The sequence below is a fragment of the Calidris pugnax genome, unplaced genomic scaffold (genome assembly GCF_001431845.1).
Source record: "Calidris pugnax isolate Ruff unplaced genomic scaffold, ASM143184v1 scaffold8, whole genome shotgun sequence".
In the NCBI taxonomy this organism is placed as follows: Eukaryota; Metazoa; Chordata; class Aves; order Charadriiformes; family Scolopacidae; genus Calidris; species Calidris pugnax.
In genome coordinates, this window is record NW_015090830.1 from 2495731 (window position 1) to 2513277 (window position 17547).

The 17547-nt window shown below is 39.4% G+C and overlaps 1 protein-coding gene across 5 annotated transcripts; it reads right to left on the bottom strand.

Moving 5' to 3' along the window:
* Positions 1-8047: 8047 nt before the first annotated feature.
* Positions 8048-17537, bottom strand: FAM173B (family with sequence similarity 173 member B). Of its 5 annotated transcripts, none has more exons than XM_014940931.1 (5): positions 17484-17537; positions 16473-16756; positions 14305-14442; positions 13329-13379; positions 8048-8835 (listed from the first exon to the last, which is right to left on the bottom strand). In XM_014940931.1, exons 2-5 carry the CDS (start codon positions 16749-16751, stop codon positions 8638-8640), a joined length of 666 nt encoding a protein of 221 aa, XP_014796417.1. In that variant the 5' UTR covers positions 16752-16756; positions 17484-17537; the 3' UTR covers positions 8048-8637. The 5 variants fall into 5 exon arrangements, with proteins under 5 accessions (XP_014796417.1, XP_014796413.1, XP_014796418.1 ...); XM_014940927.1 differs by lacking the exon at positions 17484-17537 and adding an exon at positions 17260-17371; XM_014940932.1 differs by lacking the exon at positions 17484-17537 and adding an exon at positions 17291-17354.
* Positions 17538-17547: the final 10 nt, after the last annotated feature.

Genomic DNA, 17547 nt, shown 5'->3' on the forward strand with positions numbered 1-17547 from the left:
ATGATAGCATTAGAAAACAAATTTATTTTAAAATACCACACAACAGTGCTGCTTTTCTAGTCATCTTTTGTTCCCTGGCGTTGCTTGACACATCAGACTGACAACTGAAATTAAAAGTACTGGAACGGTTGGAGTCCCTGCCATCCCTGACACTAAGCAACAGTGTTTCCACATCATGCCTATTACTTGTCCTGTTCCTGCTCAAAATCCTTTTAGAATTGAGAGATCTGTTTACAAATAATCTTAATCAATATTGATCACACTCACAAAGCTTATTTATGCATTGAGCATAAAGGAAGTCAGAGTATAAATCTGGCTTTTACAGGTGCTGAAAAAAAAGGAAGAAGCAACAACGTATACATGAACACAGATGATGAGGGTCTCTATAGACAATTTAGAGAAAAGTACATTTAAACTCAAGTTATTTTGATTTGTGTGTACAACCTGAAAAGTTTGAAAAAAGAATGGGAAAGACACAAAAAAGTATATTTTCAAGAAGAGCTACATAATCCTAGGGAAAAAAAAAAACCAGGCAGTATCAAACCTCCAGGAGCTAGAGTGATAATGATAGAGAAGATCCCTTAGGTTTTGGTTATGACCCACAACACTCACATTTTTCTCTCTCAGAACTTACACTGATTAAAGTTTTTATTGCTCATTTTGTGTGCTCTCCTCATACTTCTATTTTCAGTCAAGAATTGTGAGATCTTATGCACAAGATAAGCACATTTCTGCTCATCTAAACCCGACTTCTGGCATGGGCAGCTGCAGACATTACATTATTTAAGGAGTACATAAGCTTTTGAGAAAGGTTTCAGTGGCAGCTGATCAGGTGTTTAGAAAATGCAAATTTCACATTTAGGCAGCTCCTAAAAAAAAAAAAGAAAAATCAACCAACCAACCAAAAAAAGCCCAAACAAAAAACCCCTCAATTAGAATCCTAAGCCAGATCTATCAATCATAGATTAACTAAAAAGCTAGAATTATTAGAATGTAATGAGAATGTGCAAAGCCATGCAGCTGCACTCATGTAATGAAATATGAAGTAAACCCATATCTTTAGTTCAGGGATTCTCAAATGTTTATTTCAGACACATTAAAATTTTCCAATGGAAGGGCACAACCATGGGGAACAAATAGAAACCTACTGATAGTAGATCTGCTCTTTAAATTACTTTTTGTGGATTCTTCAGAAGGCACCCACAAACCTCAGGTTGAAAGCCATTAATTTACTGCTTCTGACCTTGCAAAGACCTCTGCTCACCTCAAAACTTTATGCCACAAGCTTTGTATGAGTGTTCAAAAACCTGGTTTATTTTTAAAAACCACAATATATGCAGTAAGTTGAAAAATATCCCTGCACATTTACTGGTAAGCAGGTTTTACTTAATTTTTACCATTGCTAGCAGTCCACCGGATTGTATTACAGTGATTTTTCAAGGACTACACAGCAATTCACAGGAAAAGCTTCAGTCCAATTTTTCAACCAAAGCCTCCAATAGAAGCTTCAACATTATACTAAGAAAAAGAAATCAGCAAAAGTCCCACCTGAACAAATAACTCAAATCCAAAGAACTACTGAACGGATAGAAGGCCTGTATTCATTTACCAAGTGGTGAAATATAATAAAAATGTTAAATTAAGTACTGCTAATAAAGGAATACCAAGGAAATATAATAAAAATGTTAAATTAAGTACTTAAAAATACTAAATAGTCAGAATTGTTGTAGACCAAGGCTATTTTTTCAGTCTAAATACCATATGGGTGGATGTGTTTTTCTTTCATTTACTGGAAACAAAAGTCATGCTATGTCAGCGTATGGGCTGCTAAATAAATCAAGGAGGTTAGTTAAATACATGTTAAAATGTTAGAGAGAAAAAGGACAGTCCTTAACATATTTAGTCTTCCTGTAAAGTTGCTGAAAAAAACCCCAACTATTTTACAGAAAAAAATATTAAAGTTAGATCTGATGAATTTATGAAGTCAAATAGTCAAATTGAAAAAATGCAATATGAAAACTAAAAGCAAACACTGAAATAAGAGGGGGAATTCAGAAAAAGAATGAAGAAAAAAAAGTTAACTATCCATGTATAAGCCTCCCTCAGTAAAGCACACAAGGATGAACAGAATGACGATCGTACAAAGAAAAACACTGAAAATATTAATTCTGCAGCTACCTCACTCAAGGGTGATTTTTTAAATTAAACTGAGGTGCCACATTGTCTTATCAAGAAGTCTTCTAAAAGAAACATGTTACTTCTGAAAAACCAAGTTGGGGCTAAATTGCAGAAGTGCAGAATTGCAAACTTGGCACATGTCAAAGAAAAATAACTCAAAGCAGAATTTACTGTCATTAAATCTGATGTTAGGTTGCCCTCTTCAACCATGCATTTGAAGGATTCATGTCCTTTCTTGAATAAACACTTCAGCATTTGTAAACCATCATGAAAAGTGAAATTACAGAAGTCTGAGAGCTATCAAGAATTAGTGTTCATTCTAGTGTTTCGGTATCAGACTTGAACCCATTTCTGAGTGAAATATCATCACAGCCTGTTCCTTAGTATGGACACTCCTATGCAATAAGAAGAATGCACAGCTGATGTGCAAGTCTGTCAAACTGATTCTGAAATAGTTCAAACTGCCATACTTGGGCTGTAAGATTCTCTTCCTCCTTCTCTCCCATAGCTCAAAATAAAAAAGATAAACAAAAATCTCTGCTTACTTCTTGCTTACTTGCTCTAAGAATGGTATTATGGTGGCAATAATTTTTAGAGAACACACACACAAGAAAAACAAAGCTCAAGTCATTCTTAAAAAAAATATGCAGAACTCAGGAGTTCTCTCTCACCTCCTGAACTGTGTCCTTCATGAAAGCTGAAAGACTTTCCCAAAGCCTGGCCTTTGGAACTCTTTTTTCGCCCCACAGACCATACTCCTTCAACTGGCTTCTGAAATGTGGTACTTCATTTTAAATTTGATTCTGTACCTTCTTACCTGGCTACAACTTATGAGTCAGAAATAAACAGCAGCTCAGAGACAGAGAATTAACTTCCTTAAAGCAATATTATATTAAGTGACAGCATTTAACAGACTCCAGAGGATAAATCAAGAACTTCAATACACCCAGTAAACATGGAAATGCCTAAAGCTCACAAAATGTGTGGACATTTCACAAACAAATCTGGACAAGCTTGGCTGATGTTGCTATATAGCTGCTGTGACTGTGCAGTATACTCTACTGAGCAACCTGTGTATCAGATGGCTCTCTTGTAGCCGTACCTCATCTTCTTCTCCTTGAAAGCCAATTTATGCAAAATAGAAAACTACAAAATTAGAATTGTAGCACTTAAGTGCTGCATTGATACAATTGGTACAATTTATCTTGCATCAGAAAGCCTGTGGGGACATAATCTGTCTCAATGCAAAAAAAAAATAAATTTGAAAGTCTGAGTCCTAGAGAACTCTGATCTGTATTATTTTCAGACAGATCAAATTCTGTAATATTTCAGAAACACATTGCTCATTCAGCAATGTAGCAATTTTTTTTTTGCTAAGATCTGGCAGGACAAGGAAGGAATAAAACAAGTGATTCCCAAACTGCAAGTGATTTTACTAGAAGGCGTAAACAAAGATAATCTATGGGTTTTTCTGTGTATTGAACAGCATGTGTAGCCTGAAGGTTTCCTTCTTTTGGCTTCAGACTTACACTATAATTTAATTAAGCCAGTTCTCTAAGGCTCTCCTGGTCTTCAGAGGAAACAAATTTGTACTCTGAAGAAGCATATCAACGAAATCATAATATGTTACCCTAGCAATTGGAAGTGCATCAACATAATAATCCATACTGTAATAACTGAAGTCACAGTTAAGTATTTAATCTTGTAAACTATCAAATGAACATAGCAAGCAATAGAAAAATTGAGGACAACATGATAAGAAAATGCTTTCCCAGTTCCTCTTTGTAAATTAAAGGAAAAGACAGTCCAGCAAGGAGAGGTGGTGGAGCTGCTCTTTATGTGAGACAGTAACTGGAATGTATGAAATTCTGCCTGGAAATGGATGAAGAATGTCAGAGGTTATGGTTAAGAATTAAGGGGCAGGCTAACATAGGTGACACTCTTGTGGATGTTTACTACAGACCCCTAGATCATGAAGAGGAAGCCAATTAAGACCTTCTACAGATAACTGGAAATAGCCCCATGATCACAGACCCTGGTTCTCATGGGGGAATTCAACTACTGTGTTACTTGCTGGAAAGGTAGCAGAGCCAGGCTTACACAGCCTGAGAGGTTTCTGCAGAGCACTGATGGTAACTTTCTGACACAGGAGAGGTGTGCTGCTGGATCTTGTACTAACAAAAAAAGGACTGGTTGGGAAAGTGAAGGTTGGGGACAGCCTTGGCTGCAATGACCACGAGATGGTGGAATTCAAGTTTCTCCATGGAAGAAACGGGGCAATAAGTAGGATTACAACCCTGGACTTCAGAAGAGTTAACTTTAGCCTCTTCAAAGACCTACTTGGTCTTTGGGTTACGGCTCTAGAAGGTAAGGGTGTCCAAGAGAGCTGGTTAATATTTAAGCACCACTTCCTCCAAGCTCAAGATCTGCATCCCTATGAGTAAGAAATCAAGCAAAGGAGGCAGGAGACCTGCATGGATGAGCAAGGAGCTTCTGGAAAAACTCAAATGGAACAAGAAATTTTGCAGAATGTGGAAAAAGGCACTAGCCACTTGGAAGGAATATAAGAACGTTGTCAGAGTATACAGGGATGCAACAAGGAAGGCTAAGGCCCTTAGAATTAAAATTGGCAAGGGACATCAAGGACAATAAGAAGGGCTTCTTCAAGTTCATCAGCAGTAAAAGGAAGACTAGAGAAAATGTGGGCCTGCTGCTGAATGAGGTGGGTGTCATGGTGACGGAGGATGCAGAGAAGGCAGAGATACTAAATGCCTTCTTTGATTCAGTCTTTATTGCTATGGTCAGCCCTCAGGAATACCAGACCTTGGAGGTAAGAGCAAAATTCTGGAGAAAGTAGGAGTTTCCCTCACTTGAGGAAGATGGGGTTAGAGATCATTTAAGAAAACTCAACACCCACAAATCCATAGGTCCCAATGGGATCCACCCACGAGTTCTGAGGGAGCTGGGAGACATTATTGCTAAGCCACTCTCCATTATCTTTGAAAGGTCATGGAGAACAAAAGAAGTGCCCGAGGACTGGAGGAAAGCCAATGTCATCCCAGTCTTCAAAAAGGGCATGAAGGAGGACCCAGGAAACTACAGGCAGTCAGCCTCACCTCCATCCCTGGAAAAGTAATAGAACAGGTCATCCTGGATGTCATCTCTAAGCATCTAGAAGAAAAAAAAAGGTCATTGGGAGCAGTCAGCATGGACTGACCAACGGAATCATGCTTGACCAATCCGATAGCCTTCTACGATGGCATGACTGACTGGGTGGATGAGGGGAGAGCAGTGGACGTCGTCTACCTCAACTTCAGCAAGGCTTCTGACACAGTCTCCCATAACATTCTCACAGGTAAGCTTAGGAAGTGTGGGTTAGATGAGTGGGCAGTGAGATGGACTGAGAACCAGCTGAATGGTGGAGCTCAGATGGTTATGATCAGCAGCACAGAGTCTAACTGGAGGCCTGTAACTAGCGGTGTTCCCCCAGGGTCAGTACTGAGTCTGGTCTTGTTCAACATATTCATCAATGACCTGGATGAGGGGACAGAGTGTACCTTCAGCAAGTTCACTGATGACACAAAAACTGGGAGGGATAGATGAGACACCAGTGGTGCCCAGCAACAGGACAAGAGGCAACAGGCACAAACTAGAACACGGGAAATTCCCTTGAGGAAAAACTTCCCCACTTTGAGGGTGGCAGAGCACTGGAACAGGCTGCCCAGAGAGGTTGTAGAATCTCCATCTCTGGAGGCATTCAAAATTTGCCTGCGCACAAGCCTGTGTAACCTGCTCTAGGTGAACCTGTTTTAGCAGGGGGCTTGACTAGATGATCTCCAGAGGTCCCTTCCAACCCCTACCATTCTGTGATTTTGTAATTTACTTTCCATTTCACACTACAGCCATGGAAACAGGAAATACAACACATTTCCTTATGTAATAAGGAATACCGAACCTTCAGACCACTGCCTACCCCAGTTTAGGCCCCCAAATGTAAATGGCCAGAGCAAGAAACAGCCCTCTGCTTTAATTTAAAAGCATTCATAAATCTCTCCTTGCCTTGAGGACAGCACTTCGTACTCCCAAGGCTCAGGCCATCACATCATTAATTCTACCTTGCCCTCCACAACAAATATTTCTGGAGTGACAGGTGGTAACTAAGTAGTACAGGCCCCAAAGCCTTTACCACAGGCAGAATTGAGAAATTCAGTTTTACCTTTTAACAGGCAAATGATAATGCAACAGACAAATATATAGTCAAATGCAGCAGAAAAATAAGTATCTGTTTAATTCCCTGCAAACTAACGTTAGTGAAAGCAGGCAGCAGAAACATGGGTAAAAGCATTGCAAGGCAGGTAAGTCACAATTCACTTGGTCAAAATCTTTTGCCTCCTCTTCTCCTTTATAATCCTTCAGGGAAGGACTCTGCTCGATTAGCTAATTTCCGCTTTGTATGGTCTTTTTCAATAGAAATCATGCCAGCTTTCCATTGTCTGAGGTTCCAGTTTTATGGCCTTGGGATATTAAAGTAAATTCAGCCAGTTTAGATAAAGCTACTGTAGCCCTGTCCTGTCACTGTGTAATAATTACAACACTCTAATCAATGTAGAAAGACTTCAGTGCAGTTTTACAAGATGCACTATATTACACTGCAGTCAAAGGCTGTAAAAGACAACTTATGAGAAATTAATATTCTTCAATACTTACAGTCTCCATGTTTACAGCTGTGCCTTTCCATGCAAGGCTGAAACCATCTCTCCTTTGCAGACTCCAGAGTGCCTCTGGAGCACCAGCAAACTAGGTTTGCCTCTTTCTTCTCCTTCTTTGTATATATTATCAGGATGCAACTATTCAACTGCTCCATCTCAATTCCTCAGTGTAGATTTGTATTTTATGTTCTCCTTCCTCCTCCCCTCCCATCCAAAAAAAAAATAAAAATAAGGCTTGATTACATGTGTAACTGAAGACTATACATCCCAAATAATATCTATCTTCTCTTCAAGTCACATACTATAGTCCAGCAAACATGCTTTCCCAATGCCTAATAAAATATCACAGGCTTTGTATTTACCTGAAATTGCAGGGTCTCAGCACTTCTCTTGGGCTGAGCTAATTTCAGTAGCGGTTATAATTGTCTAAAGTCAGGGGACAGTTCCCTAGACTGTTTTAACTGCATTCTATGGGCATCCTATATGCAAAGGTCTGTCAAGCTTACATAGTCACGGCTTAACAAACAGTCTGTATATTAACCGTGGCCAAGGGAGGCTAACTATGAACTTTGACTAACTGCTAATGGGTGAAAACAGTCAAACCTTACCTGGGAACCAAAAGAAAGACCAAGTAAGCAGACTGTTACAAAATAGAAGAGTTCTGTAACCACATTAGAAAAGAAAAGTGTCGTAGTAGTGCCAGTACCCCACTGTAAAACAGTATCAGCAAAAAGACAGGGAGAGCTTGTTTCATTTTCAAGGAAAAGCCATGCAGCTGTAATACCATGAGTTTGACAGCTCATCAGATGGCAGTGCTCAGAAAAGTAGAGGGGAAAAAGAAGCTTTCCTTCTTTCCTTCCAATCTAACCATATGAGGTTGAATTAGATTTAACCAAGCCAGCCAGACCAACTGGCTCTGGAATCAGAGCTGGTCTTCATGACACATTCAAGTAAGCAACTCTTACCTGTACCTTATCCAAGGTTTAAGCACACAGAAGTGGCGACATCACTGCCAAGCAGGTGACTTTTGAAACCCTTTCTCAGAAAGGTTAGGAAAAAATCATGGTCATTTGCAAAGGCTTATACCACTAACTGTTCCATAAAGAGCTCATTTTCTGCAGATTTGTCTTTAGGTAACACATTAAATAAAAATACATTAATACAATCAAAGGCTGCACTTGTGTTAATGAATAAACAACTTGTTATATTTGCTTGATTTGTTACATTCAACTTTAAAGAAAAACACATTCAAGGCTGAGGTGTAAAACTGAGGTGTAAAACATCACCATACTCAATCTGCATCAGTTTGATGTATACAGCATTATGCCTACTTGGCATACATAATGAAGACATTTGGGCACCACGGCTCATTTAAGAAGTCACTTGCACACCACTTCCAACCCCAATAACAAATGCTATGTAGGATCCGAATGAATGCACATGTTAAGTTCGCCAATTTGAGCATTTTAACTTCTACGTATATTCCCCTTAGCAGTAGTGAACCGTGTTTTATGCTATTTACCATATTAAAGTTTGCCACTTCTATAAAACTTTCTCATAGTTTTTACTAATGACATTAAGCTATTTAACTACACCTTTCACTAACCTTCTTGCGCTTTCAGGCAACTAGTGCCCCTCAGCTATTTCAGTGAGTATGTATCTCCAGTCCTGGGGCTGTATTCATGTTAATCTTATCTTTAACAGGTGAAAGGCAAAGCTGTAAATTTCAGGACAAAACCAAACTCGATATTTAGAATTCTGTCTCTGGTGTAACTTCCAAGGTTTTTGATTCATGTCTTCTAGAATGTTTCAAATCATAGGCCCACACAGTGTCTATTCCCTCTCCAGTAGTATGATCCGGGATCCAAGAAGGGAAAGGAAAACGACAGGCAATGATTCTGGCATTACATTCAAGTTCTTCTTCTAGCTTCTTCTTCAACTGTGGCATCTGTTGAGCAACAATAAAAAGCTTACAGAAGGAGTAAAAAACAGAGACATTCTCTTTAGAATCTAGATAAAGTCCAAGATTTGAGGAATTTTGGAAAAAAAATTAGGAAAGTACTTATTATATACGTTTTGGCTTTGACGCATTGACAAAGAATATCTAAAACTAGAAAATTGTTATTGTGCCCTAACTGGTGAAATCAAGGAAAATGTAACTCTTAAGTTCTAAAAATTCAATCAAAACCTACAGATATTCCCTTACATTAAAAAAAAAACCAACCCATAAACAAAGACTTTACATGTTTCAACTCATGATTCTCTTCAGTAGGATTCTCCTCTATAGAGAATGAAAGTTCAGCCGCCTGAATTTATGCTATCTATGACAACCCAAGTCATATACACTATTATGTGATAGTCAAAGGCCAATGCCTCTCATAATACCCAGCCTAACCCCAAAACAGATCCTGCAATGCTCCAAACATCATATGGCCAACAACTCAAAGCAAACATTCTGCTGTCACCATATGGTAAAGTTCTGCTATGTTACATACTATTGAAATTAAGCCTTGTTGGTTCCTGTCTGTCAATATATGTGTGTCAATCCCTGCAACAGCACTGTATGAAATGGCTTATAGACTCATACAATGGTTTGGGTTGGAAGGAACCTTTAAAGTTCATCTAATCTAACCCTCATGCAACAAGCAGGGACATCTTCAACTAGGTCAGGTTGCTCAGAGCTTCATCCAACCTGACCTTGAATGTTTCCAGGGATGAGGCATCCACCACTACTCTGGGAAACCTGTTCCAGTGTTTTACCACCTTCGTCTTAATAAATTTCTTCCTTGCATCTAGTCTGCATCTACCCGTTTTTAATTTAAAACCTTTACTCCCTGTCCTATCACAATTGCTATAAGCACCCTTTAAGTACTGAAAGGCCACAATAAGGTCTCTCCAGAGCCTCTTCTCCAGGCTGAACAACTCTCTCAGCCTGTCTTCATAGGAGAGGTGTTCCAGCCCTCTGATCACTTTTGTGGCCATCCTCTGGACCCATTCCAACAGGTCCATGTCTTTCCTGTGCTGAGGGCTCCAATGCTGGATGCAGTACTCCAGGTGGGGTCTCACCAGAGCAGAGGGTCACTTCCCTTGACCTGCTGGCCACGCTTCTCTTGATGCAGCCTAAGATGCAGTCAGACTTCTGGGCTGTGAACTTCATGGGCGTGAGGGTGCACTCAATCCCACTGTCTATGTTATTGATGAGGAGATTAAACAGTAGTAGTCCCAATAGGGGCCCCGTGGGAGACACCACTCATCACCAATCTCTATCTGGACATTGAGCCATTGACCACTATTCTCTGTATGCAACCATCCAGAAATTCCTCTTCCAGCAAACAGTACACCCATCAAATCTGTACCTCTCAAATTCAGAGAGAAGGATACTGTGGGGTACCATGTCAAATACCACTACATAACTCTCCTTGGTTGAAGAGCTACAGTCTAGCTTTCCTCCATTTGAAAAAATGAGCAGATATGAAAGCTGAGAGAAATATCACTAGTCTTGCAGAACAGAGCAACACCCTGCCAAGTCAGATACTCTATCTCCAATAAGTACTTTCAATTTCTGCTATGGATTAAATGAGAAATGAATTAACACATCTAGACTTCAAAGAAATTTCTTTCCCAACCCAGACAGTGATTAGGTTTTGGAAAAAAATGAAACTTGATAGATTTAGCCATTTTCGTCCTTTAGAAAAGTCTGATGTTACGCTTAAGTAGATCAGTGCACATCCATTTGGAATTCCTTTTATTCTTACATACTGTAGCTATCTCAGGGAGTAAAAAGAAGCTCCACAGTTTACTTCTATTACACGTAAAAAAAATTTATTTACTTTGATGTCATGACATAGCATTCAGCTACTAAAAGGTCAGAACAAATATACCTCATTTAAGTCACAAAAGACACAAACTAAATTAAAAAAAAACCACACAAAAAAGAAAACAAACCACCAACAGAACATTATTAGAAAACAAGACTGACTGAAGAAAATGTATTTCCAAAGACTGCAGATAGCTTCCACTATCACATACATGCAGGGTGTGCCTTTGATGTAACATCCTATTATAGCTACATTTAAACTTACAATGGAATATTTTAGGAAAACTATCAAAGACTCACCACTGAATATTTTTAAGCATTCTATGCTCTGATTTAATCCATACAGCAAATGCTTTTAAACATTTTTTGCTACCACACCTCAAATAAACTAGAAAAATAAGCCCATTTTGGTACATCAGACTGAGCTGAGACTCTAGAAAAGGAAGGACTAAGCTGTTACAGAAATCACTAATACAGACATAGCCTAAGTTTTAATGAGTAATTATGAAAATTAGTGACAACTCATGTCTATATTAGCTCAAATTGGAAAACTTCATTAACAGTTCAGCCAAAAAGAATTGTGTCCTTGAACCAAACAGTCAAAATAGTTTTTAAGGTAAATGTCTCAGTAGCACTGTTTTATAATCATACTATATTTTATATCATGCCAGGGTTGGGTTTTTTGTTCGTCTACACAGATATACAGTTTATATACTGTAAAAAAAGGTTTACTAATCAGTTAAAATACACCGAAGCTGTGAATACGAACACCTGCAAAGAATTCTGTCATCCCACCTTGAACAAGTAAAAGTCTCTCTGCAGTGACTCATAGACAAACACACCTTCCCCCAATTGTTGCAAGAACAGAGAGCTCTTAGTCTTCCCTGAAGATCAATAAATCCTAGTTCTGTAAACGAATCTTGGATATAACATAAAAGCACTGTGTGACAGCATCAAATCAGACCAGTATTATTAAAAAAAAGCTGAAGAGATCTATTGTCCTCAGTAAAAAAGACAAAATGCATTAAAGTTTCTAGGAAATCAATTTAGTCATTCAGGAGGCTAAGCATTCACAACTCTGGAAGTAAATTTAAAGGGGATCATGAACAAAAAAAAATGTTCAGGAAACACAGTAGTTCATATGTTTGGATCTGTTACATTTATGAGAGTTTTTTTTTATTGCAATAATTTAGTCTAGTGTTTATTGAGTTTACTAAACTTATTCTGAGCCCTATAGCTACTCTATCATAGCTGTTATTAATTTATCCCACTTTATACTATTACATTTAAACTTAAGCCAGTGTTTCTGCTAGGTTTGCTCACATTTTCCGAGGGCATTTATTGCTAGTTTACTGAAATATCTTTCTTCACCTGCCCCTGAGTGCTATTACAGAATTTCTGACCGCAAATTCAAATATTTATACTGCCCCCTCCTGGAATTCAAGCTAGAGAGCACAAAATACCCAAACTTGGCAACATCTGCAGCCCAAGTATCATCACAGTTCTCACTAATGCGCCACCCACAAAAGTAAGGGGGAAAAAGCATTAATGCATTTTCACTTCAGTTTCCAACATGAGTTACAATTTGAACCTCAAGTAGGTATTTAATTCCAATGCTGTTAAAGACAAAGCAGAGAAAAAGGAAGTTATATTATACTTCTTGCTGCATCTTCCTGCTACTACTACAGAAATAGTAGTGTACGTTGTATGGTATAGCATCACCTAAAGCTCATTTCATTACTCATTTCATGCCACATCTACCTTAGAGGAAGAACCAATACAAAAGCATTTATAGGATATTTGTGTTTCAATCCTCTACATGCATTCAACCTACACAGAAGATTTTAATAATAAATCAAAATATGAAGAATATTTAAATATTTAAGATTTTTTCTATTCCAGTAAAAAGAGAAAAAGAAAAGTAGATCAAGCTGAAAGCCAAAGTGAATGAAAGCTCTGACTGAACTTATCGAATATATCACTAAAGCAGTCACTATGCAACTCAATTTCTACACCAGTTTTGAAGAACACATTTTCCCCAGGCATACAATGAACAGAGGCTACAAAACCTTCCTAAAAGACAAAGAATTTGTAGACTTGTACTTTAGCAATTATACTTGAAGTATTTGTCTCCCTTCCCAAACCCTCACAGTCTAATATCGGCAAGGGATTATTTCAATACACCAGCTGCTGGCCTATTTGGGGTGATCCAGTTCTTGCAGAACTTAAAGCAAAGTTCAGTCCTCTAGTGAGGTTCCCAAAAATCAACTGTAGCCAATTTTCAACTCCACGGTTTTCCTGTATGAAAACCAGAAATTTTGAAGAACCGATCTATCGCCTTCCACACAAGCAGATTGAGCACAGCAGTTTTCATTTTGGTTCTGAACCTATGGACAGAAAATACTTCTCAAAAGAATATATACATTTTCAGAGGTCCAGTCTGCATATTGTCCCAAGTTTTATCAGGTTTTATAATGGACATCAACAAGCAACAGTGAAATATCAAAATATTAGTACCAACTATGTTTGACATACTGCAGGGTGATTCATTTTGCAGACAAATGTACTAACACTGAATGCCTTGGTATTAAAATAATCAAACAATTCAAAAATTGTAAACTTACCATTTGAGGGACCCCAAAAATAACAACATTCGTATAATGGGAAAAAGAAACCTAAAACAGAATTTGAGAACAAGTCTTAATGAAAGTGGCATTTATATTTGGAGAAGTTCTTTTCCCCTAATCCCTCTAGCTGCACTCCTTTCAACAGGGATTTAGACCAAGAATAAGAAAGAAGATCCCATATTAACTTTGCATCACACAAAATTCCACATAAAGACAATTTATATTGCTGAACAGCAAAAAACTTCTACTGCCTGACCAAGACTACGGCATCAATTCTAGCAGCACAGAAAGTATTAAGAAAATACCAACATGATTTTACTCCAAAATTCCTGGTACGCACTTTACCCATTAGAAAATGCCACTCTTAACCAAAAACAAATCACCACCAAAAAAATCCAACCAAACAACACAAACAAAAAAAACCCCCACAACTTTGACAGGAATAGCAGGGGAAAGGCCCACATAAACATGACCCAAAAAAGTGCACCTCATTAAAGAAGCAATTGTGACTCAAATGACTGAAAATTGTGAAAAAGTCTCAGTTGCATACAAGTTACCTTAAAGCAACATTCAAAACCAGGTAATACATTGCACAGCTAGAAAAGGACACATCTAATGAAACGTCAGATGAGATTGTGATCTTGCACATTGAGTAAGAATCTTGTTACTGACTCTACAGAATCAGCTGCCAGTGAAGCCTGACATCACAGCACCCCACACCGTTCATCAGGCACAAGCACGATAATGCTCAAGAAGCCTGTACTGAAAAAGGACAGCACTTCACTGAAGCACAAAACCAGCAGAGCAGTGAGCTGTGCTGTGAGTCTAGTTTCTATGGGCTCAAGTACTTTTCTCAAAGCCCAATATAGCACCTTGTGGCCAGACAGCATTCTGGTTCTTTCAAGAAAGTATCACCAAATTATGGAAATATCTCAAACATCCCAGGTTCGTTCTCACATCCTTCACCACCTACCTTCCATAGGTCTGAAATATAAAATTTGGTGTTCTGATGTACCCCATCTCTCCATGCACAGTATCTGGAGTACCAGACTAGCCAAGGATTTAATTCATAACCAACAGCTTTGAATCCCCTTTTTGCAGCTGCTATCACCTACAAGGAAGGAAAGAAATCTTCACTTAGAAACAAAGAAAGTGTATTCATCTAAATACGAGCACAGAGTTAGTTCTGTTTACAATACAGGGCAAAGCTGTAAGCTTGTAGTATGTCTATAATTTATATAAAAGTTTAATTTAACATATTCATGACACTACCTTGGGATTAAAGAGTACCAAAACTGAACACCAAAATATTCTTACTTGAAGAGCCGTGATGGGTAGGCACTTGAGAGACCCCTGAATCAGAACCAAAGAGATGTACCAATAGAAAAAGTATGAATGTAGGTCAAGAATTTAAACGTGGGTTAAAAAATTGGCAAAAAAAAAACCCAGAACACATATAAATCTCACAGTATAGCTTTCATCCAATGCTAAGCTTCATGTATCATTTAAAAGGTAAAAGATAATTCAGATAACAAATGTATTTTCAGACATTCCTCTACATTAGGCACCAAGATTTAGAATTGTTAATCTGTATAGCGAATGTCATTAAACAAGATCAAAACATATTGATTTTTTGGAAAAAGAAGAAATTAAGGAAAATACAAAATGGCACCAGTTGCTAGAATTAAAGTTTAAGTGATAATTTAAAAGGCTACTGCCAAGTTTTTACCAGAAAAAAACACTGATGAACTATGAATTACAGAACAGACAAGGTGAAATCAGAAAGTAGTACACATTTCTCAACAGAACCTATCAAACAGCATTACCCGGATAGTGTGTTTCACACTATTAAAATAATGCATCTTGCATCATGCACACAGCATTTGCAAATATTATAAAATAGTCTCACATTTTTACCATATTGGAAATAAAAAGATTTACTCACCAATTACACCCCAGTAAGTGCTAAATATTTAAAAGCACCACAACAGAAGCTCAACCTTTTTCAGGACAGATGCATTAAGGCAACACCAACCATTCAATTTTAGGCACTTAACTCTCCAAGTAGTCTTCAATCTCCATTTAGACACACATATGTATACACACACAAAAATCAGAAATAAACATGCAGTACTTAGTCAAATAGGTGCCTCAGATGAGGGTCAACAGCCAGATGCTGAGCAGAGAGGACTTCAAAAACTGCAGTTCCCTTGTACCCACATGCTTTTCTCCATTTCCTACTCGGGAACAATCCCTTCTAAACCACCTTCACAGATTTGGTCTTCCAAATCAATTTTTTTTAGTGTGGACAAACGGTTGACTCATTCACACAAAATACGGACATGGTAGCATTCAAGAACTTACTTGCTTCCATCAAAAACTCACTTAGTGCACCATTCTGTGGCTAGAACAGACTTGAAGCAGATATTTACTAAGTGGTACACAAAACACAACTACAAAAAACCCCACACCATTCTCTACTGTACACCACCACATTTCACAAATCAGGGTTCAGACAATATCTGGGAAACATGGTATTGCTTTGGTGATTCTCACCATTTCCCTTGCCAATTATTCTGGTTTCACCACATTCATTTTGAAGCAAGGCAGCCAGCGCTGCACAAAGGCATGAAAGCTTCAGTTCTAACAATACCAGGAATTCTATTTTTGTAATCCATTGCTCATCGCTCATTCTCTCTTCCTGTTCTATCACCTTTATACAATAAGCATAGAGCTGCAGCTCCAAAAGCAGAGTGCTATTCTCATGCTAACCTCATGCAGCCTCACATGCTGCAGCTACAGACCTATGTGGAATCAGTTTCTTCTTAAGTATCCCAAAACTTCAATTGCATCTTTTCACGTGAATGGAGTACAATTCTGTCCAGCCAACAGGGTGAGGTTATCATTTTGTACACTACCTTGTCAAACTGCAGATAGGACTGACACAAAAGTATTGATTATTCACCTAAGTTGAATGTAAAACTTTCTCAGCTTCCAGCCTTTTTCTAAGGCTCAAAGAAAAATACTGGACACGAAAGACAAGGCATTCATATGTACAAAAAACAAACCAGCAGCCACAGTTAGAGCATTGTGCACACGTTTGAGAGGTGATACAAAACAAAGGTGATATCTGTAACTTACAATACGGCCATCCCCGCTACCAATGTCAACTAGGGAACCGCTTCTGTTTTCTAACATTTTCAGCACATTCTGGATCTGGGTAGAAGTTGCAGGAACAAAGGGCAGACACACTCTCCTCAGCGCAGGGGTCACAAAGGGGGTGACCACAGCATACAGGGCCACCAAGGTCCCACCAACACCGGCAGTGACCATCAGCCCCCAGCCTCTCCTTTGGGAGCTGGCTTCACATGCCTCCTGTGGGCCTGCTGCCTGGCTGTCCTCCACCAGTGCCTTCGACATCACACCTGAAGACAGATAGTAGAAAGACAGTTTTCTCCAATTTATCTTTATTATGTACTCACTTAAAGCAGTGTTTTGTATCATAGATAGGACAGCAGGAAAAAAAACCACAAACAAAAACAAACTTATATCCCTCTAACTATACCTAGACCCTAAGGAAACATTACTATTAGTGCTTTTGAGGAGCTGAAGCGCCAGGTTAGCTTTTCAGGGCAGTTTCCTTTTAGGCCTATGGCTCCCTCAGCCCGGCCGGGCGGCAGCGCGCCCGCCACAGATGAGGGGTAGCGCAGAGAGCGCCCTCCCCACCCGGGACTGCCCACAGCCCGCGCTCAGGGAGCCGTCCCTCAGCGGTTATCGTCCTTGCCTTCTGCAGGAACTTTTCCTCACAGCACAACGCTCCCCAGCTGCAAGGCCCTCCTCCCAGCCGAGCCTCCCCTTACCACATCGATCCCCCTCAGAATTATAGGCGTAGCCCCCCCCCCCTATTATTTATAGGGGAGGGCAATACCAATTCGCCAAACGGGGAGGGGGGGCGAAACCTTTCTGAAGGCGCTTATGAAAGGAGCGGCGCACACCCTTTCCCCGTGCCTCTGTCCCTCCTCTTTCGCGTCACCCGGCGCAGCTCGCTGCTGCCGCGCTTGGCGCCCGCTTTCTACCTAATGTAGTATCCCCCGCCCCCTCGGCTCCCCCCTCCCCGCAGCTGTGGGAAGGCCCCCGCGGCGCAAGGCCCACCCTGGCGGATGCTTCCAGAAAGGCCAGCCGGCGGCGCCGCGCACCTCCCGCCCGCCAAATAGGT